Source organism: Trachypithecus francoisi, unplaced genomic scaffold, assembly GCF_009764315.1.
Source record: "Trachypithecus francoisi isolate TF-2019V2 unplaced genomic scaffold, Tfra_2.0 Lachesis_group6, whole genome shotgun sequence".
NCBI classification, from domain to species: Eukaryota; Metazoa; Chordata; class Mammalia; order Primates; family Cercopithecidae; genus Trachypithecus; species Trachypithecus francoisi.
The window spans coordinates 45,881,669-45,905,840 of record NW_022681471.1 but is presented as its reverse complement, the minus strand read 5'-3'; the positions used below and the strand labels follow the sequence as shown (position 1 = coordinate 45,905,840).

The 24,172-nt window shown below is 35.9% G+C and overlaps 1 protein-coding gene across 1 annotated transcript in view; it reads left to right on the top strand.

Moving 5' to 3' along the window:
- The window catches only part of RADX (RPA1 related single stranded DNA binding protein, X-linked), an 80,053-nt gene that overhangs the window by 19,061 nt on the left and 36,820 nt on the right, over positions 1-24,172 (top strand). Inside the window, 10 exon segments of the mRNA XM_033201373.1 lie at positions 2,306-2,414; positions 2,615-2,706; positions 2,813-2,935; positions 6,224-6,328; positions 7,444-7,608; positions 8,905-9,065; positions 9,934-10,013; positions 10,015-10,097; positions 17,430-17,553; positions 23,977-24,054. Of these exon segments, the coding sequence (XP_033057264.1) occupies positions 2,306-2,414; positions 2,615-2,706; positions 2,813-2,935; positions 6,224-6,328; positions 7,444-7,608; positions 8,905-9,065; positions 9,934-10,013; positions 10,015-10,097; positions 17,430-17,553; positions 23,977-24,054 (1,120 nt within the window).

Below are 24,172 nucleotides of genomic sequence, written 5' to 3'. Positions count from 1 at the left end.
AAAATGGATGTCTCCTATTATTACTATTTCTATTTAATGCTGTACTGGCTGTCCTAGCCAGTGTGAGAAGACAAAATGAATTAAAGGTATAAAGGTTTTAAAGAAAAACACAAGATTCTTATTACTCACAAATTAAATTTTCTACAGAGAAAACCAAAGTAACACAAAGTATTAAAAATAATAGGATTTATTATCCTTACCAAACTAATGCAGGAACAGAAAACCAAATTCCACATGTTCTCACTTACAAGTGGGAGCTAAATGATGAGAACACAAAGAGGGGAACAGCACACACTGTGGCCTACTTGAAAGTGGAGGGTGGGAGGAGGGAGAGGATCAGAAAAAATAACTATCGAGTACTAGGCTTAGTACCTGGGTGACAAAATAATCTGTACACCAAACCCCTGCGACATGAGTTTAACTATATAATAAACCTGCACATATGCCCCTGAACCTAAAATAATAATTTTTAAAAATAATAAAATATTGGCAAAGCTATAAAAGAAGTCAACTGATTTTGTATACTCCAATAATAAAGAGTTAGAAATTGTAATTTGAAAACATCATTGACATTGTCAACAATAACTATAAGATGTCTAGAAATAAATATAAGAGAAGATGTGTAAGACCTGTGTGAAGATGATTATGACATATTATTGGAAGACATTAAGAAAGCCTTAAATAAATAAGTAGAGATAAATAAACTGGGTAAAGATTGTATTTGCCACTACATAATCAATGAAGAATTAATATCCAACATATAAACAACTCTTGCAAATAAATTTTTAAAAGACAATTCAACAATTCAGTAGAACAATGGGCAAAAGACCAAGGCATTTCACAGAAGAGAATGCATATATGAACCGTAAGTACATGAAATGTTGTTCAATACGATTAGTAATAAGGGAAGTACAAAATAGGATCACAACAAATTGTCATATCACTAGATTGACCAAAAGTACTAAATTTGACCATGTGCAGTGGCTCACACCTGAAACCCAAGTGCTCTGGGAGACTGATTCTGGAGGATGCCTTGAGGCCAGGAGTTCAAGATCAGCCTGGGCAACATAATGAGACCCCCCCGCATCTCTACCAAAATTAAAAAAAAAATTAGCTGACATGATGATTCTAGCTACTCAGGAGGCTAAGGCAGGAGGACTGCTTGAGCCCAGGAGTTCAAGGCTGCAGTGAGCCATGATTGTATGATTGTGCCACTACACTCCAGCCTGGGCAACAGAGTAAGACCCTGTCAAAAAAAAAAAGAAAGAAAGAAAAAAGGAAAGAAAGAAAGGAAAGCAAGAAAGAAAGAAAGAAAAGGGGAGGGGAAGGAGGAGAGAGGAGGGGAGGAGGGATGGAGTAAAGGAGGGAGGGAGGGGAAGGAGGAAGGAAAGAAGGAAGGAAGGAAGGAAGGAAGGAAGGAAGGAGAAAGAAAGAAAGAGAAAGAGAGAGAAGGAAGGAAGGAGAGAAAGAAAGAAAGAAAGAAAGAAAGAAAGAAAGAAAGAAAGAAAGAAAGAAAGAAAGAAAGAAAGAGAAAGAGAAAGAAGAAAGAAAGAAAAGAAAGAGAAAGAAAGCTGACAATACCAAGGTTTGGAGAGGATGTGTATCAATGGGAATTTTTACACATTGCTGGTAGAAACACAAATAGGCTTATTACTTAAAATGATTAGGGATTATGCTATAGAGCTGAACATTTACATATCATATAATCCAGCATTTCTATACCTACATATAATACCTTAGAAAAATACTGCCTGTGTGCACAGGGAGGCATATAAAAAATTTTTTAACAACTGTATGTATAATAGTAAAAACCTGGAAATAATCCAGATGTTCATTACACAATAATGGATAAATAAATTTTAGTTAATAAATTGTAGTATATTAACACATTGGAACATTATTCAGCTGTGGAAATGACAAGAAAACTGCTATGAATTTTATTAATATAATGCTGAGTGAAAAAAGTAATCATAAAATACCAAACATAATTTCATTCATATAAAGTTCAAAAACAAAGCCAAATAGCATTTTGTCTGGGCAAAAACATGTAAGTGATAAAACTCTTTTTAAGTTAAAGAAATGATAGAACACAAAGTTCTCAAAGTGTGATTAAACTTTTTAAACTGTGGTGGAAAGATAAGTGGATGTGATAATGGAGGTAGAAGAACATTGATAATAATCTAGTTCTTGAGTTTAGTGGTGAGTTCAAAATGTTCAGTCTACTATTTTGCTGTTTAATATATATACATGTATATTCTTCAGTATGTATTAAATAGCATATTAAAGTAATATATTTGTTTTTCAGAAATCTGCCTGAATCTTCGAGATCCCCCAACAAATATAATTATCATTCCAGAAAAGCAGGTGAAACCAGAATGGAGACTGCCAAAGTTAAATCACCGATTTACCACAAGGTAAAATAGTTTCTTGCAAAATGTCTTAAATATTAATCTTCAGTCTTGGTTACTGAAAAACAATGCATTATAATGTGCTCAAAATGTACCCAGAATTAGGCTATAGCAATTATGTAGATATACATTTTCAAAATAATAATTGTAGAATGCTTTTTCACTGTTTAAAAATAAAATATTAATTTAGTGATTTACTTTTTTAGGTCAGAACTGGATGATATGCCAGAAAATTGCATCTGTGATGTTATTGGCCTTTTAGTTTTTGTAGGAAGGGTCCAGCGGTCAAAAAAGAAAGGTAAGCTTTTAAAATTGAAAATCATAAAAAGTATTTCAGTGAATAATTTTGTGTTCATATGTATATAACAGTTACCTTCATTTATTTTAATATTCTATCCATATAGAAAACCGTGAAGATTTTTGGTCATATCGCTGGATTCACATTGCTGATGGTACTTCAGAGCAACCATTTATAGTGGAACTGTTTTCAACATCGCAGCCAGAAATCTTTGAAAATATTTACCCAAGTAAGCAATATTTAATATTTTTATTCTATGTTTGGAAGTAGGAGAATTAACTTTTAAAAAATAGAGTAAACTGACTTACAGAAGTAGTGTGACATTCAGTTGGCAAATTCAAGCAGTCTGACAGCATGTTTAAATCTTTTCTATATTAATATCGTATTTGGTATTATAGACATTAACCACCCGTTGATTGTCTATTCAGAATTAACTTGGGATTGAAACCAGTTTTTCAGAAAACAGGACCTCTTATCAATTCTCATTGTAAAAATTCCACACGTTAAAAAAGCCTTAAATTTCAGTGAGACTAAAACATAGGCAGTCAATTCCCTTTGTATACATTTGGAAATTGATTATGTAGACCCCGTTAAAGACATTGAAGACTTATATAGCATTAATTGGTAGATGATTGGTGGACTATGTAATTACATAATGACAATGGTAAGTATGATTCCGGTTGAATATTAAGTTAATATTAAGTTGGTGGTGTTATTTATACTGGCTGGTCAATATTTTACTTTGGCTTACTTTGGCATTGACTTTCTTCCCTGGATTCATTCAGATATAAAAGTATTTTTTCCACTAGTTTCATTTATTTGAAATTATTTTAGGTTTGTCCTATTACATTTTACATGTAACAGTCTAGTCTTTGGATCTATTATGATAAGGAAAAAAGTATAATACTTTTCAATAGTTTCAGTGAATATTTCCTTATTTAATTTAGAATATAAAGCTATTTTAGATAGGGTATGACATTTTATTATTTTCCAAATGATTACATAAATAAACACTAATTGCTACCTGTGTTAAATGCTTGGCCAACATTGAAGAAATTCCCAATATTTACTACATATATATATACACACACACACACACACATATATATATATATATATATATTTTTTTTTTTTTTTTGAGATGGTGTCTCACTCTGTCGCCCAGGCTAGAGTGCAGTGGCACGATCTTGGCTCACTACAACCTCCGCCTCCCAGGTTCAAATGGTTCTCTTGCCTCAGCCTCCTGAGTTCCTGGGACTACTGGAGCACACCACCATGCCTGGCTAATTTTTATATTTTCAGTAGAGATGGGATTTCACCATGTTGGGCTGGTCTCAAACTCGACCTCAGATGATCTGCCCACCTCGGCCTCCCAAAGTGCTGGGATTACAGGCGTGAGCCACTGCACCTGGCCTACATCTATTATTATTACTACTTTTTTTATCCAGCAATAAGATAGACATTGTGGAACACCAAGAGACCTAGGCATTGTATATAGGGCTGTTCTGTTGCCCCTTTATTCTCTATACAAAACAGTATTATACACTTCTGCTTTGTTAGATTCCACCCTAGGCTTGTGAGATTAAATTTGAAAAATATATCTGAATAGAACCAAACCTCACCCCACTTTATGGGGGATGAAACAGAAAGAGAGCTTTGGCCAAACCAAGGCATGGACTTCCAAGGTGATGGGCTATAAACTCTGATATAACTTATTTTAGGGCATAAGTAATTGGCAGTGATGACTTCTGGTGATAATCCTATTGCCTCAATTTAGGTGGGTTTTATTGCCAGCTTCCTTTTTGTTTGTTTGTGACCACTTTAAACAACAAGCTAACAAGAATTTTGGATAAAGATTTCTCACAGAAACTTTGCCAAGCACACATATTCTATTTCTTGTGATAATGTGAAATGCATCCTTCTAAGAAACATATATACGGATCTTGGTGAGATTTATTCTAGTATAATAGTTGACAAGAGTCACAACTTATTTTTATCTTTTGACCAAGAGTGAAGGAAAAAATCATTAAATTAATGGTGAGTATTAGGGGGCTTCAGGCCTATAAAGAAGAGCATGGCCAAGAGTCTTCTGGAATAATACCAAAATTCTTTGGTAGTATGACTGTTTTTTTTTCATAAGAAAAGTGAAGAACTAAGGGGAAGTAATATGTGTGTTTACTGTGTACCAGATGCTTATAGATATTATCTCATTTTGTGTTCTCAGTTACCTTTTGAAGAGTTGATGTTGTTATAAATTTTCAGGTGAGAAAGCAAACATCCAGAGGGGTTAAGTAATTTCCTGGATTTTGTATAGCTAGAAAGCGTTAGATCTGACTCTCAAATTTTTAGTGGCCATGAATTTAGAATTAGAGGTTTCTTTATTTTTTTCTAAATTTATTTTATTGTTGTAAGAACACGTAACATGAGATCTACTGGCTTGACATATTTTAGAGGTTTCTTTAATATTCCTATATCAACACCTTTAGCCATTAATATTCATATGTTTGTAGTTTTTGAAATAAAGGAAAAATTAAGATAATTCTTATATAAATTAAGATACTTCTTAGCATTTGAACAGATTTTCTTCCTTTTCATTGCTACAGAATAAAGAACTTAGTAAATATGAGATGTAGCAAATGGATTTACAGTTGTGTTCTGGAGAAATTTTTATTCTCACATGAGAACTTACTTTTGTGTGATTATAAGAATTTACGTTTATTTCTTCATTTCCTAGTTTGTAAAACCATAAGTGTTTTGACATATAATGTGTTAAAATGAAAAATAATGTTGGATTAATGAAACTATAATAATTAAATAGTCTGCTAGATAAAAACAACTGATAATTGTTGAAAGTAGTTGAAATCTGAAGATATTATACTCTCATTTTTAGATATTCTTTTTAGCCTATAATCATAGCAAGGTGAAAAGAAAATAAACAGATGATGTAAGCCCTGCCATTGGCCTTAAAATCTAATTAAGATAAATACATAAAAGATAAAAAACACTTGCATAAGCAAATACGAATCAATAATGTGTAAGCCCTATCTGGTGGAAGGAGTTAGAGTAATTCAGAGTTTAGTGTTAGATAGGGTTAATCACGGAGAAACTAAGCTTTTTTTTCTCTCTGTTAGAAATCGCTGTTCACACTCAGTTGTGTGCCCAGTTAAAATGACTTGCACTCTTTATCTGTGCAACAAACAAATGACTTTAGTTACTTGCAACTGTTGTACTTTCTGAAAAAAAAAGGGGCTTCTCACAAAAAGCAGACTAGTGTTAAATCCTTGTTGTTCCTAGTGTGGTCCCAGGACTGGGAGCACTAATAATTGCCTAGGAGATGATTAGAAATACAGAATCTCAGGCCCCACCCTAGACCTACTGAATCTGAATTTGCATTTTAACAATGGTACCATGTGATTTCTTTGTGCATTAAAGTTTGAGAAGCATTGTGTTAGATCCTAATCTTGTTGTGTCCTATTTGAAATGGAAAAGCAATTTCATAAATATTTTTGTTTTCTAGTGGCATATTTTGTGTGTACACAGTTGAAAGTTGTCAGAAATGACAATCAAGTACCTAAACTGCTTTACCTCACCACGACAAATGAGAGTGGAGTGTTTATTACTGGTGAGTAATTTCTTTGTGTATATTATTATAAATATATTTTCCCTTCCCTAGAATCCTTCAGTACATATTAACTTTTACATAATAACATTCAACTACAAGATAGTTTTATTTTGACTTCCTTTATTACTATAAGAGTGTTTTAGCAAAGAATTTTTGGCCTGTGAAATACATTGCTTATGGATTACTTACAAATGAGGAAATGATTTTGTGACTCAGTGGAAAATTGCATTTATATCCTTCAGTCAACTTTAATTCCCACTTGGCATAGAATGTAGATAATCATAAATTGCTTGATAGATTGAAGACCTGGTTAGGCCTGGTATCATAATATGGATTCTGTTAACAATATTTTAAAATTCTAAATGAAAACAAAAATGAGTGTCGATTTTCAGCCCCAAGATCTTATGTTTTATTTATATAACAAGAGAGGTCTCATTACTTGTCTGCAAGTATATTATTTTTTCCCTATTTCCTCCAATAATAGGATCAAACCATTAAAGAAAAACGTTTCCAATGAGAGAGTGAGGAAATAGTGTGGAATGGGATATTTGCCAGATTGTTACCATGTTGGTAATTAAGAAATTTGTTAAAAGAAGAATCCTAGGAAAGGTGTAACATACATCTTTGTCAATGCATATCTTATTTTATAAATACTATCAGATGTGAATATGGCACTTTTAAGTATGCTCTAAGAACATAAATTTAAATACTGAGCCGTATTCATAGGACGTTTCATTCATACATGATGCCATAATTTCAGGTTAATTCGTAGTTTAAAAATTGATTATTTCAGAAGATGTCAACGATTTGGATAGTTAGAAAATTCAAATTGTTAGTTTTTCTTCTTCCTGTGATTTTTAGCATCCTATAGCTAGCTACAGTTTAGTCCACTTAAACTCGAATACACAGTGTGTCTGATTTCCTTCCTAGGATTTATTTACTGTCTTTGGATAATTATATGCTACATAGCAAATAAGTGAATTTGACTGTTTTTTCTTGGTGATAAAAGAGGGATTGTTTTAATAGTAAACCGTTTTTACACAAAAATATTCATGCAGATTGTTACAGTGACATTTTTATTTCTCTTTTTTATGATTTACCCTTCCCGCGAGAAGGTCATAGAGGCCAGCCCTATACATATGATGCCAAGGTAAAAAACTTTATTCAATGGATTAGAACAAAGTCCGATTCCGGGGAACAGAAGAATATGGTTATTGGTGGATATTACCCCTATCCACCAGTGCCAGAGACATTTTCCAAGTATAGTAGTTCTATTAAAGGTACTAATGTAATTGCCAGTCCTTCTAAATATGTTTACATTTTATACATATGGCTTATGCTATTTCAATTAGTCATCTTTATTTTTTTGTTTTATGGGAGTGAACTAAAGTTTAACAACATTCACCGATAATAGCTTTGTCTTAATGCAGATCTAAAAATACATGTCACGTATTTTCTATATAGTTTTCCGTATATCTCGCATGGTAATCTAAAGATAATATTTTGATTTTATCAGACTGGAAGAAAGAGAAAACATAGAAGATAACCAACTGGAGATATAGGTTAAGTATTCCTAATCCAAAAGTCCGAAATCTGAAATGTTCTGAAACCTGAACCTTTTTGAGTACTGAAGTGACACTCAAAGAACTACTCATTGGAGCAGTTCAGATTTTGGAATTTTGCATTAGGGAAGCTGAATTGATAAGTATAATACAAATATTCCAAAATTTAAAAAAATCAAAAATCTGAAGTATTCTGGTCCTATATATCAGAGAAGGGATGATCAGCCTATAAATATCTTGATTTAATGTCATTGAGAACACATCTGACCTTGGTGTAGATCTCAATTACTATGATGTTCTACAGAAAGACTAAACATATCTAAAGGAGACACTGGGTAATTTGATATTCAGATACTGACAACTGTATTGTGCTACTGTGGAATGATATATATTGTGTTTAACAAAATTGAGTGCTACCTTTAAATATAAAATGATGCCAAAATAAATGAGATGCTGAATTTGGAATTGAAGTACTGATGAGAAGCCTACTATTAATATACTTTTTAGTAGAATTAATATATGACAGTTGAAAAGTTTAACACAAGCATGTTCTTTTTTAAAAAGCTATGACATAATTTCACGATTTTGGAAAAAAAAAGAGAACTTTAAATGCCGACCTATCATCATCTAAATATTGGCATCCTCTTATACATCATAATGCTAGCAATATGTAATAGTGTTTGAAATAATTAAAATGTGTTTTTCTATGCAGTGACTAGACAACACTTTATAGTTTGAAATATAATATGTAAATTGCACTTAATATGCAAAATTTATTTTGCAAATGAAGGATACAGAGTGGAAGCCTGTATTCAAATTTAACTGATAAAAGTATTTTGCCTATTTCACAAAATTATATAAAAGGATGCCAGATATAAACACAGTGTCTCACAGTTAAGTTAATGTAGTAAGTTTATAAGTTTGTGTTGTGAAATTACATTGCAAATCTAATTCTTATTTTTATCATTTCAGTTCTTTAAAACTTACAATTTTCTTGGACTTACTCTTTTGCAGTTGAGTCGCTCTTGACAGCTATAAGTGAAGTCAGGAAGGAGATTGAAGACTTGCAGTATAGGGAACAAAAGCGCATTGCAATTCAGGGGATAATTACTGCTATAAAGTATATCCCCCATAGCAGTGCGACTGAAAGTGCCTCAGCATCAGAAACACTTCGGGTATGGTGCCAGAGAATTAATAGTATTTCTCTGAAAGCACTGTGATCATGATTGCAATTGGTACCTTTTACATTTTATTCAGAACTCACGTGTACTGACTCTTAATAATGTTAAGCCTAAGAGAAAACATTAGGCTGGTGCAAAAGGATTTGTGGTTTTTGCCTATAAAAGTAATGGCAAAAACCGCAATTCCTTTTGCACCAACCTAATATTTTTAGTTTTTTGTTTGTTTCCTTTTTGTGTCATTTATTTGGGGGCAGATTAGGCCAGTAATGATTACAGACTCTGACATTTCCCAAGGCCCTCAAAACTTGGTATCCTGTTTTTGCATTCTGTGTAATTTGAGGCTTTCGTGGGTGTTTTAATTTTCTAGGTGATATCTATGACTATATTAATTTCCTACCTTTTGTCCAGGCCAGTACTACAGGAAAGCTTTCATGGGAATTTTCTCTATATCTGGCATAGTAGTCTTACCCAGGTTCTATAACTCTTCTAGAATAAATAGTTTACTATTATAGAAGACGCCAGTTCTGGAATCTCGGCGCAATCAAGACAAACAAGTTAACTTTTCCCATGAGTTTATCTTTTTAAAAACTATGTCTAGGACTATTCCTATTTATATGGAAATAAGTATTTAATCCAGCTTTTCAGATAGTAGTATAAGAAGGACTTATGTTTGTCTTCCTTTTAAAAAATATTTTATTAGCAGATGGATTAGATTTAATCATTTTTATAAAAGCACTGTTATGATTGAAAAGTTTTGCCAGAACTCTTGATTATGAAAATGAATAAACTAAAATTGTAGTCTTTTATGAGATTAATGCTTGTGAATTAGCATAAAATGTTTTCTTTAAATTATTGGTTTTAGAATGCTAACAGACCCTCAACATCTCAAGCAGCTAGAGTAGAAATTCAAGAAAGAAATGGTAAACGGCATCAAGATGATGACTGTGAATTCTCAGTATTTCCAAACTACATCTACAAATTTGAGTCTCAGCAATAATAAGAATTTTCAAGGCCCACATGTAATCCGTAAGTCATTTGTATTAATATATGTAAAGTATATTTTTTCTTTTGTTTATCTCTACCCTGTAAAATAAGCAATTATCGTAGAAGCTGTATTAATTTTTTATTTTATTTTATTTTATTTTTATTATACTTTAAGTTCTAGGGTACATGTGCATGACGTTTATATCATGTATAACTCCCCAATGCAATCCCTCCCTCCCCCCCTCCCCATGATAGGCCCCAGTGTGTGATGTTCCCCTTCCCGAGTCCAAGTGATCTCATTGTTCAGTTCCCACCTATGAGTGAGAACATGCGGTGTTTGGTTTTCTCTTCTTGTGATAGTTTGCTAAGAATGATGGTTTCCAGCTGCATCCATGTCCCTACAAAGGACGCAAACTCATCCTTTTTTATGGCTGCATAGTATTCCATGGTGTATATGTGCCACATTTTCTTAATCCAGTCTGTCACAGATGGACATTTGGGTTGATTCAAGTCTTGCTATTGTGAATAGTGCCGCAATAAACCGTGTGCATGTACTCTTTGTAGTAGAGTAATTTATAATCCTTGGGTATATACCCAGTAGTGGGATGGCTGGGTCATATGGTACATCTAGTTCTAGATCCTTGAGGAATCGCCATACTGTTTTCCATAATGGTTGAACTAGTTTACAATCCACCAACAGTGTAAAAGTGTTCCTATTTCTCCACATCCTCTCCAACACCTGTTGTTTCCTGACTTCTTAATGATTGCCATTCTAACTGGTGTGAGATGGTATCTCATTGTGGTTTTGATTTGCATTTCTCTGATGGCAAGTGATGATGAGCATTTTTTCATGTGTCTGTTGGCTGTATGGATGTCTTCTTTTGAGAAATGTCTGTTCATATCCTTTCCCCACTTTTTGATGGGGTTTTTGTTTTTTTCTTGTATATTTGTTTGAGTTCTTGTAGATTCTGGATATTAGCCCTTTGTCAGATGAGTAGGTTGCAAAAATTTTCCCCATTCTGTAGGTTGCCTGTTCACTCTGATGGTAGTTTCTTTAGCTGTGCAAAAGCTCTTTAGTTTAATAGATCCCATGTGTCAATTTTGCTTTTGCTGCCGTTGCTTTTGTGTTTTAGACATGAAGTCCTTGCCCATGCCTATGTCCTGAATGGTACTACCTAGGTTTTCTTCTAGGTTTTTATGGTATTAGGTCTAACATTTAAGTCTCTAATCCATCTTGAATTAATCTTTCGTATAAGGGGTAAGGAAAGGATCCAGTTTCAGCTTTCTACTTATGGCTAGCCAATTTCCCAGCACCATTTATTAAATAGGGAATCCTTTCCCCATTTCTTGTTTCTCTCAGGTTTGTCAAAGATCAGATGGCTGTAGATGTGTGGTATTATTTCTGAGGACTCTGTTCTGTTCCATTGGTCTATATCTCTGTTTTGGTACCAGTACCATGCTGTTTTGGTTACTGTAGCCTTGTAGTATAGTTTGAAGTCAGGTAGCGTGACGCCTCCAGCTTTGTCCTTTTGACTTAGGATTGTCTTGGCAATGCGGGCTCTTTTTGGTTCCATATGAACTTTAAAGCAGTTTTTTCCAATTCTGTGAAGAAAGTCATTGGTAGCTTGATGGGGATGGCATTGAATCTATAAATCACCTTGGGCAGTATGGCCATTTTCACGATATTGATTCTTCCTATCCATGAGCATGGTATGTTCTTCCATTTGTTTGTGTCCTCTTTGATTTCACTGAGCAGTGGTTTGTAGTTCTCCTTGAAGAGGTCCTTGACATCCCTTGTAAGCTGGATTCCTAGGTATTTGATTCTCTTTGAAGCAATTGTGAATGGAATTTCATTCCTGATTTGGCTCTCTGCTTGTCTGTTACTGTGTATAAGAATGCTTGTGATTTTTGCACATTAATTTTGTATCCTGAGACTTTGCTGAAGTGCTTATCAGCTTAAGGAGATTTGGGCTGAGACAATGGGGTTTTCTAAATATACAATCATGTCATCTGCAAACAGGGACAATTTGACTTCTTCTTTTCCTAACTGGATACCCTTGATTTCTTTCTCTTGCCTGATTGCCCTAGCCAGAACTTCCAACACTATGTTGAATAGGAGTGGTGAGAGAGGGCATCCCTGTCTTGTGCCAGTTTTCAAAGGGAATTTTTCCAGTTTTTGCCCATTCAGTATGATATTAGCTGTGGGTTTGTCATAAATAGCTCTTATTATTTTGAGGTACATTCCATCAATACCAAATTTATTGAGCGTTTTTAGCATAAAGGGCTGTTGAATTTTGTCAAAAGCCTTTTCTGCATCTATTGAGATAATCATGTGTTTCTGTCTTTGGTTCTGTTATATGCTGGATTACGTTTATTGATTTGCGAATGTTGAACCAGCCTTGCATCCCAGGGATGAAGCCCACTTGATCATGGTGGATAAGCTTTTTGATGTGCTGCTGAATCCGGTTTGCCAGTATTTTATTGAGGATTTTTGCATCGATGTTCATCAGGGATATTGGTCTAAAATTCTCTTTTTTTGTTGTGTCTCTGCCAGGCTTTGGTATCAGGATGATGTTGCCTCATAAAAAGAGTTAGGGAGGATTCCCTCTTTTTCTATTGATTGAAATAGTTTCAGAAGGAATGGTACCAGCTCCTCCTTGTACCTCTGGTAGAATTCAGCTGTGAATCCATCTGGTCCTGGACTTTTTTGGTGGGTAGGCTATTAATTGTTGCCTCAATTTCAGAGCCTGCTATTGGTCTATTCAGGGATTCAACTTCTTCCTGGTTAGTCTTGGGAGAGTGTAAGTGTCCAGGAAATTATCCATTTCTTCTAGATTTTCTAGTTGATTTGCGTAGAGGTGTTTATAGTATTCTCTGATGGTTGTTTGTATTTCTGTGGGGTCGGTGGTGATATCCCCTTTATCATTTTTTATTGCGTCTATTTGATTCCTTTCTCTTTTCTTCTTTATTAGTCTTGCTAGCGGTCTGTCAATTTTGTTGATCTTTTCAAAAACCAACTCCTGGATTCATTGATTTTTTGGAGGGTTTTTTTGTGTCTCATCTCCTTCAGTTCTGCTCTGATCTTAGTTATTTCTTGCCTTCTGCTAGCTTTTGAATGTGTTTGCTCTTGCCTCTCTAGTTCTTTTAATTGTGATGTTAGAGTGTCATTTTAGATCTCTCCTGCTTTCTCTTGTGGGCATTTAGTGCTATAAATTTCCCTCTACACACTGCTTTAAATGTGTCCCAGAGATTCTGGTATGTTGTATCTTTGTTCTCATTGGTTTCAAAGAACATCTTTATTTCTGCTTTCATTTCGTTATGTACCCAGTAGTCATTCAGGAGCAGGTTGTTCAGTTTCCATGTAGTTGAGCGGTTTGGATTGAGTTTCTTAGTCCTGAGTTCTAGTTTGATTGCACTGTGGTCTGAGAGACAGTTTGTTATAATTTCTGTTCTTGTACATTTGCTGAGGAGTGCTTTACTTCCAATTATGTGGTCAATTTTGGAATAAGTGCGATGTGGTGCTGAGAAGAATGTATATTCTGTTGATTTGTGGTGGAGAGTTCTATAGATGTCTATTAGGTCTGCTTGGTGCAGAGATGAGTTCAATTCCTGGATATCCTTGTTAACTTTCTGTCTCGTTGATCTGTCTAATGTTGACAGTGGAGTGTTGAAGTCTCCCATTATTATTGTATGGGAGTCTAAGTCTCTTTGTAAGTGTCTAAGGACTTGCTTTATGAATCTGGGTGCTCCTGTATTGGGTGCATATATATTTAGGAGAGTTAGCTCTTCCTGTTGAATTGATCCTTTACCATGATGTAATGGCCTTCTTTCTCTCTTTTGATCTTTGATGGTTTAAAGTCTGTTTTATCAGAGACTAGGATTGCACCCCTGCTTTTTTTTGTTCTCCATTTGCTTGGTAGATCTTCCTCCATCCCTTATTTTGAGCCTATGTATGTCTCTGCATGTGAGATGGGTCTCCTGAATACAGCACTGATGGGTCTTGACTCTTGATCCAGTTTGCCAGTCTGTGTCTTTTAATTGGAGCATTTAGTCCATTGACATTGAAGGTTAATATTGTTATGTGTGAACTTGATCCTGTCATTATGATATAACTGGTTATTTTGCTCGTTAGTTGATGCAGTTTCTTCCTACCTCGATGGTCTTTACATTTTGGCATGTTTTTGCAATGGCTGGTACCGCTTGTTCCTTTCCATGTTTAGGGCTTCCTTCAGGGTCTCTTGTAAGGCAGGCCTGGTGGTGACAAAATCTCTAAGCATTTGCTTATCTGTAAAGGATTTTATTTCTCCTTCACTGATGAAGCTTAGTTTGGCTTATGAAATTCTGGGTTGAAAATTCTTTTCTTTAAGAACGTTGAATATTGGCCCCCACTCTCTTCTGGCTTGGAGAGTTTCTGCCGAGAGGTCTGCTGTTATTCTGATGGGCTTCCCTTTGTGGGTAACCCGACCTTTCTCTCTGGCTGCCCTTAAGATTTTTTCCTTCATTTCAACTTTGGTGAATCTGGCAATTATGTGTCTTGGAGTTGCTCTTCTGGAGGAGTATCTTTGTGGCGTTCTCTGTATTTCCTGAATTTGAATGTTGGCCTGCCCTACTAGGTTGGGGAAGTTCTCCTGGATGATATCCTGAAGAGTGTTTTCCAACTTGGTTCCATTTTCCCCCTCACTTTCGGCACCCCAATCAGACGTAGATTTGGTCTTTTTACATAATCCCATACTTCTTGCAGGCTTTGTTCATTTCTTTTTCTTCTTTTTTCTTTTGGTTTCTCTTCTCGCTTCATTCATTCATTTGATCCTCAATCGCTGATACTCTTTCTTCCAGTTGATCGAGTCGGTTACTGAAGCTTGTGCATTTGTCACGTATTTCTCGTGTCATGGTTTTCATCTCTGTCATTTCGTTTATGATCTTCTCTGCATTAATTAATCTAGCTGTCAATTCTTCCACTTTTTTTTCAAGATTTTTAGTTTCTTTGCGCTGGGTACGTAATTCCTCCTTTAGCTCTGAGAGGTTTGATGGACTGAAGCCTTCTTCTCTCATCTCGTCAAAGTCATTCTCTGACCAGCTTTGATCCGTTGCTGGCGATGGGCTGCGCTCCTTTGCAGGGGGAGATGCGCTCTTATTTTTTGAATTTCCAGCTTTTCTGCCCTGCTTCTCCCCATCTTTGTGGTTTTATCTGTCTCTGGACTTTGATGATGGTGACGTACAGATGGGGGTTTGGTATAGGTGTCCTTCCTGTTTGATAGTTTTCGTCTGACAGTCAGAAGGACTGTCTGTGTGGTCTGTGGAGATTGCGTGAGGTCCACTCCAGACCCTGTTTGCCTGGGTATCAGCAGCAGAGGTTGCCGAAGATAGAATATTGCTGAACAGCGAGTGTACCTGTCTGATTCTTTCTTTGGAAGTTTCCTCTCAGGGGTGACGCCACCCTGTGAGGTGTGGGGTGTCAGACTGCCCCTAGTGGGGGATGTCTCCCAGCTAGGGTACTCAGGGGTCAGGGACCCACCTGAGCAGGCAGTCTGTCCGTTCTCGGATCTCAACCTCCTCGTTAGGAGATCCACGGCTCTCCCCAAGCTGTCAGACAGAGTCGTTCGGTCTGCACCGCCCCGCTCTTTCCCCTATGGACTGCAGCTGTGCGCTGTCCGCAGAGGTAGAGTCTACAGAGACAGGCAGGCTTCCTTGAGCTGCTGTGAGCTCCACCCAGTTCGAGCTTCCCAGCGGCTTTGTTTACCTACTTAAGCCTCAGCAATGGCGGGCGCCCCTCCCCCAGCCTCGCTGCTGCCTTGCGGATAGATCGCCGCAGACGGCTGTGTTAGCAGTGAGGGAGGCTCCGTGGGCGTGGGACCCTCCCGGCCAGGTGTGGGATATATTCTCCTGGTGTGCCTGTTTCCTAAAGCGCAGTATTGGGGTGGGAGTTACCCGATTTTCCAGGTTTTGTGTGTCTCAGTTCCCCTGGCTAGGAAAAAGGGATTCCTTTCCCCCTTGCGCTTCCAGGTGAGGCAATGCCTCGCCCTGCTTCAGCTCACGCTGGTCAGGCTGCAGAGCTGACCAGCACCGATTGTCCGGCACTCCCTAGCGAGATGACCCCAGTACCTCAGTTGAAAACGCAGAAATCACCGGTCTTCTGTGTCGCTCGCGCTGGGAGTTGGAGACTGGAGCTGCTCCTATTCGGCCATCTTCTCAGCTGTATTAATTTGTTAGGACCCCCATAACAAAATACCACAACTGAGTGGCTTAAACACAGAAATTTGTTGTCTCAAAGTTCTGGAGGCGCCGGGCACGGTGGCTCACGCCTGTAATCCCAGCACTTTGGGAGGCCGAGGCGGGCGGATCACGAGTCGGAAGATCAAGACCATCCTGGCTAACACGGTGAAACCCGTCCCTACTAAAAATACAAAAAATTAGCCGGGCGTGGTGGCAGGCGCCTGTAGTCCCAGCTACTCAGAAGGCTGAGTCAGGAGAATGACGTGAACCCGGGAGGCGGAGCTTGCGGTGAGCCGAGATCGCCCCACTGGCGCTCCAGCGTGGGCAACAGAGCGAGACTCCGTCTCAAAGAAAAAAAAAAATTCTGGAGGATAGAGTTCAAGATCAAGATGTCAACAGCATTGCTGCTCTCAGGGATGCGAGAGAGAATCTGTTCAATGCCTCTCTCCTAGCCTCTTAGTGTGCTGGCAATCTTTGACATTCCTTGACTTGTAGAAGCATCACCCCAATCTCTGCCTTCATATTCACATGGAGTTCTCTCTGTGTAGTGTCTGTGTCCAAATTTCACCTTTTTCATAAGGATACCAGTCATATTGGATTAGGGGACCACCCTAATCCAGTATGACCTCATCTTTATCAGTAACATCTGCTATGACCCTATTTCCAAATAAGGTCATATTCAGAAGACTTGAGGGTTAGGACTTCATCATATGAATTTTGTGGGGACGCGACTCAACCCATAAGTCTGCCCTCTGGTCCCACAAGATTCCTGTCCTTCTCATATACAAAATAGGTTCACCCCATCACAACATTCCCAAAAGTCTTATCCCACAGCAGCATCAATTCTAATCCAAAATCTCATCTAAATCTCATATGGATGTAATTCATCCATCCATGATCAGGGTGATTTATCCTGGGGCAAAAATTCTTCCTCATCTGTATACCTATAAAATCAAACAAGTTATCTGTCCAGAATACAGTGATGAGATAGGTATAGGATAGACACTCCCATTCTGAAAGGGAGAAATTGGAAGGAAAAGGGGGATCATGGGTCACAAACAACTCCAAAATCTAGCAAGGCAAATAAATTGCATTCGTCTTTAAGGCTTCAGAATTATTCTTTTTGTCACAGTCTTATGTCCCCTGGGCCCACTTGGGTAGCATCCCCACTCCTACAACCCTGGGTGATGGCCCTGCACTCTGGAACCAAGGAAATGAACACACCTTTGGAATTGAAAAGGGAGCCCTTGTCCTCTGAAACCAAGGAGGTAGTGTCACTCTCAAGGTCATTCTTCCATTTTCTTGAACAACAAGAACATTATAGCTTATATTTGCTCACCAGTTTTTTAAGCATGGGTCTTTACTACAAAACATCCATACATTATGAATTGTACATGATTGGAAGTTTTTGTTTCTTTAAAGTGTCAGGAAAGCCCAAACACTCCTAAAGCAGAGTGCAGAATCACTTTGGATTTTAAAATTTTAAAAATTCCAATCTTTTAGAGTGTGCCCAGGTGCACAGCAGTTTTTGGTTGTGAATAAGTAATAGGTAAAATTTTTAATTTATTTTTAAAATTTTTTTAACTTTTAATTTTTGTGGGTGCATAGCAGGTATATATATATTTATGGGGTACATGAGATGTTTTGATACAGGAATACAATGTGAAATAAGAATGTCATGGACAATCGGGTATCCATCCCATCAAGCATTTATCCTTTGTATTACAATCAAACTACACTCTTTTAGTTACATTTAAATGTACAATTAAGTTATTATGGACTATAGTCACTCTGATGTGCTATCAAGTAGTAGGTCTTATTCATTCTTTCTGTTTATTTGTACCTATTAAACATCTTCACTTCCCCGCACCCCCCTACTACCCTTCCCAGACTCTGGTAACAGTCCTTCTAAACTCTACCTTTATGAGTTCAAATGTTTGATTTTTAGATCCTATAAATAGGTGAGAACATGGAATGTTCATATTTCTATGCTTGGCTTATTTCACTTAACATAATGATCTCCAGTTCCATCCATGTTGTTGCAAATCACTGGATCTCATTTGTTATGGCTAAATAGTACTCCATTGGGTATATGTATCACATTTTCTTTATCCATTCATCTGTTGATGGACATGTAGGTTGCTTCCAAATCTTAGCTATCATAAACAGTGCGGCAACAACATAGGAGTGCAAATATCTCTTTGGTATACTGATTTCCTTTCTCCTGGGTATGTACCCAACAGTGGGATTGCTGGATCACATTGTATTTCAATTTTCAGTTTCTTTGAGGAACCTCCAAACTGTTCTCCATAGTGGTTGCACTAATTTACATTCCCACCAACAGTGTACAGAGTTCCTTTTCTCCACATCATCACCAGCATTTGTTATTGCCTGTATTTTGGATTTAAGCCATTTTAACTGAGGTAAAATGGTATCTATCCACAGCTTTTTGAGGGTTTTTGTCATGAAGGGATGTTGAATTTTATCAAACGTCTTTTTCAGCATCAAATGAAATGCTTGTGTGATTTTCATTTGCATTTCTCTGATGATCAGTGATGTTGAGCACCTTTTCATGTGCCTGTTTGCCATTTGTATATCTTCTTTTGAGAAACGTCTATTCAAATCTTTTGTCCATTTTTTATTGGATTATTTGATTTATTACTGTAAAGTTGTTTGAGCTCCTTGTACATTCTGGTTATTAATAATCCCTTGTCAGATGGGTAGTTTGCAAGTATTTCCACCCATTCTGTGGGTTGTCTCTTCACTTTGTTGATTGTTTCCTTTGCTGTGCAGAAGCTTTTTACCTTGATGTCATTCTATTTGTCCATTTTTGCTTTGGTTGCCTGTTCTTATGGGGTATTACTCAAGAAATATTTGCCCAGACCAATGTCTTGTAGATTTTCCCCAATGTTTTCTTGTAGCAGTTTCATATCTTGATGTATTAGATTTAGGTCTTTAATCCATTTTGAGTTGATTTTTGTATATGGCGAGAGACAGGGGTATAGTTTCATTCTTCTGAATATGGATATCCAGCTTTCCCAGCACCATTTATTGGAAAGACTGTCTTTACCCCAGTGTATGTTCTTGACACCTTTGTTAAAAATGAGTTCACTTTAGGTGTATGGATATGTGTGTTGATCAATTGAAATGATTGTATGGTTTTGGTCCTTTATTCTGTTGATATGATATATCACATTGATTTGCATATGTTGGTTAGGATAGCTTTGGCTATTCTGGGTCTTTTGTGGTTCCATCTAAATTTTAGGATGGTATTTTCTATTTCTGTGAAGAATGTCATTGGTATTTTGACAGGGATTGCATTGAATAGTAAATTGCTTTCAGCAGTATAGACATTGTAATAAATTGATTCTTCTAATACATGATCATACAGTATTTTTCCATTTTTGAATGTCCTCTTCAATTTCTTTCATCAGTGTTTTATAGTTTTCATTATAGACATCTTTCACTTGTTTGGTTATGTTCATTCCTAGGTATTTAATTTTGTGTGTGGCTGTTGTAAATGGGATTACTTTTTTATTTCTTTTTCACATTTTTCACTTTTGGCATAAAGAAATGCTACTGATTTTTGTATGTTGATTTTGTATCCTGCAACTTTAGTGAGTTTACGAGTTCTGATAGTTTTCTTGTGGAGTCTTTAAGTTTTTCCAAATATAAAATCATATCCTTTGCAAACAAGGATTATTTGACTTCTTCCTTTCTAAGTTGGATGCCCTTTATTTCTTTCTCTTGTCTGATTGCTTTAGCTAGGACTTCCAGTACTGTGTTTAATAAGAGGGGTGAAAGTGTGCATCCTTGTTGTCTTCCAAATCTGAGGAAAGGCTATCAGTTTTTCCCCATTCAGTATGATGCCAGTTGTGGGTCTTTCATATATGGTTTTTATTATGTTGAAGTACATTCCTTCTATCCACAGCTTTTTGAGGGTTTTTATCATGAAAGGATATTGAATTTTATCAAATGTTTTTTCAGCATCAATTGAAATGATTGTATGGTTTTGATCCTTTATTCTGTTGATATGTTGAACCATCTTGGTATCCCAGGGATAAATCTCACTTGGTCATGATGAGAGATCATTCTAATATATTGTTGAATTTAGTTTGCTAGTATTTTGTTGAGGATTTTTGCATCAAAATTCATCAGAGATATTGGCCTGTAGTTTTCTTTTATGGATGTGTCTTTGTCTGGTTTTGTTATAAGGTAATACTGGCCTTGCAGAATGAGTTTGGAAGTATTCCTTCCTCCTCCATTTTTTTGAATAGTTTGAGTAGGATTGCTATTAGCTCTTCCTGAAATGTTTGGTAGAATTCATCAGTGTAGCCATTGGATCCCAAGCTTTTCTTTACTGGGAGACTTTTTATTACAACTTCCATCTCATTACTTGTTATTGGTCTGTTCAGGTTTTGGATTTCTTCCTGGTTCAATCTTGGTAGGTTGTATGTGTCTAGGAATTTGTCCATTTCTTCTAAATTTTCCATTTCATTGGCATGTAGTTGTACATAGTAGCCACTAATGAACCTCTGAATTTCTGCAGTATTAGTTGTAAAAGCTCCTTTTGCATTTCTAATTTTATTTATTTGGATCCTTTCTCTTTTTTTCATAGTCTGGTGAAATGTAAGTTTAACTTTTCAAGAAAGCAACTTTTTGCTTCATTGATCTTTTGTATTGATTTTCTCATTTCAATTTTATTTATTTATGCTCTGGTCTTGTTTTCTTCCACTAATTTGGGTTTGTTTTGCTCTTGCCTTTTTAATTCTTTAAGATGCATCATTAGGTTGCTTATTTGACTTTTTTCTTCTTTTTTGTTGGAGGCACTTATAGCTGTAAACGTCCCTCTTACTACTGCTTTTGCTGTATCCCTTAGGTTTTGTTATGTTTTGTTTCTATTTTCATTTGCTTCGAGAAATTTTTCAATTTTCTTCTTAATTTCTTCATTGACACATTGGTAATTGAAGAACATGCTGTTTAATTTCTATTTATTTGTATAGCTTCCAAAATCATTCTTGTTATTAATTTCTAGTTTTCTTCCATTGTGGACAGAAAAGATGCTAGATATTGTTTATTTGGATGTTTTAAGACTTGTTTTGTGACCTAACATATAATCTATCCTTGAGAATGATCCACGTGCTGAGGAAAAGAATGTGTATTCTGCAGCTGTTGGATTACATGTTCTGTAAATATCTATTAGATCCATTTGATCTACAGTGCAGATTAAGTCCAATATTTCTTTGTTGATTTTCTATCTAGAAGATTTGTCCAGTGCTGAAAGTGGGGTGTTGAAGTCTCTAGCTATTATTGTACTGCAGCCTATCTGTCCCTTTAGCTCTAATAATATTTGGTTTATATATCTGGGTGCTCCAGTGTTGAGTGCATACGTATTTAAAATTGTTATATTGTCTTGCTGGATTGACTCCTTTATCATTATATAGTGACCTTCTTTGTCTCTTCTTATTGTTTTTGTCTCAAAATTGATTTTGTCTGATATAAAGATAGCTACTCCTGTGGTTTCTTTGGTTTCCATTGACATGGAATATCTTTTCCCATCCTTTTATTTTCAGTTTACATATATCTTTATAGGTAAAGTATGTTTCTTATAAACAACAGATCAATGGATTTTGTTGCTATGGGATAAGACTTTTGGGGATGTTGTGATGGGGTGAACCTATTTTGCATATGAGAAGGACAGGAATTTTGTGGGACCAGAGGGCAGACTTATGGGTTGGATTGTGTCCCCACAAAATTCATATGATGAAGTCCTAACCCTCAGGACTTCTGAATATGACCTTATTTGGAAATAGGGTCATAGCAGATGTAACTGATAAGGATGAGTTCATACTTTCATAGAGAGCTAAGTCTGGTGAAAGAGACAGACTTTTAAACCTGTAATTTCAGTATGATATGGTGAATGCCATGATAGAAGTTTATTCACAGTACTATAATAGCATATACAAGGGGCAGTTAGCCTTGGCAAGAGATCAGGGGAAGCTTCTTGTAGGAAATTATGCTGGAGCTAAATCTTGAAGGATAAGTAAGAGTTAACCAGGCAAATGAAAGGGACATAGGATTGTTCCAGGCAGAAAGAAAAGCATGAAGGTTTAAAGCACCATGGGGCTATTAAAAAACTATGAACCGAAATTGGAAAGGCAGGCCAGATTGTTTTCCATAATTTTTGAACAAAGAAAACATAAAAACTAGGCCATTGCATTTATTTTATTTTTACTTATTTATTTTTAATTTTTGTAAGTATATGTTAGGTACACATATTCATGAAGTACATGAGATGTTTTGATACAGGCATACAATGCATAATAATCACATCATGGAGAATGGGGTATCCATCCCCTCAAGCATTTATCCTTTGTGTTACAAACAATTAAATTACACAGTCTTTTAGTTATTTTAAAATGTACAGTGAAGTTATTATGGACTATAGTCACCCTGTTGTGCTATCAAATAGTAGGACTTATTCAATCTTTCTATATTTTTGTACCTATTACCATCCATACCTCTCCCAAACTCCCCCACTCCCCTTCCCAGCCTCTGGTAACCATTCTTCTTCTATTCTCTATCTCCATGAGTTGGGCTGTTTTAATTTTTAGCTCTCACAAATAAGTGAGAACGTGCAATGTTTATGTTTCTGTGCCTATCTTATTTCCACTTAACACAATGATCTCCAGTTCCATCCATGTCATTGCAAATGACAGGATCTTATTCATTTTATGCCTAATAGTACTCCATTGTGTATATGTACCACATTTTCTTTGTCCATTCATCTGTTGATGGACTCTTAGGTTGCTTCCAAACCTTAGGTATTGTAAAAGCTGCTGCAACAAATATGGAAGTACAGCTATCTCTTTGATATACTGATTTTCTTTCTTTTGGGTATATACCAAGCAGGGGGGGATGCTCAATTATATGGTAGCTCAATTTTTAATTTTTGTAGAAACCTCCAAACTTTTCTCCATACTGGATATACTAACTTACATTCCTACCAACATTATACAGGGTTTTCTCTTTCTCCACATTCTTGTCAGCATTTGTTATTTGCCTGTCTTTTGGATTTAAACCATTTTTACTGGGATGAGATGATACCTCACTATAGTTTTGATTTGGATTTCTCTGATGATCAGTGATGTGAGCACCTTTTCATATACCTGTTTGTCATTTGTTTGTCTTTTTTGAGAAATGTCTATTAGAGAAATTTCATTTCTCATAAAAATGTCAAATCTTTTCCCCATTTTTCATCAATTATTAGCTTTTTTCCTTACAGTTTTGTTTGAGCTCCTTATATATTCTGTTTATTAATCCCTTGTCAGATGAGTAGTTTGCAAATATTTTCTCCCATTCTGTGGGTTGTCTCTTCACTTTGATTATTCGTTTGCCGTGCATGCAGTAAATTTTAAATTTCTGTCATAAAGAATAAAAATATTATCTTCAGTTAATATTTAATAAAATTAATGCTCCATTTTATGGAATAATCCTTAAAATTTCAATCTATTGCAGTATTTGAGTTGTTTTATATATGGATATTTTTCATATTATTAGTGTATTTTAATGTATTATTCAACAAACTTTACCTGTATATTTTCTAAATTTATTGAATTAGAATAAATTCTGAATAGAACCAATTGATTTGTTTTTCATTTGAGGCTCTTTTTATAATGATTGGTTATACTCTTCTTATCCTTCATAGAGTTGCTGTACCTCAACCAGGAGCTTCTGTACAAACAAAGGGAATTAAACCTGGCATGCCAAGCATCTTCAACCGTATGTTACTGTTTGTTATCATTATTTATGAAAACTTTATGAAACATTATTCTATGAAGATTACTATTTAATTACTAAGCACAAGTAATACGAGCTTAGAATGTATACTTTGCATATAGTAA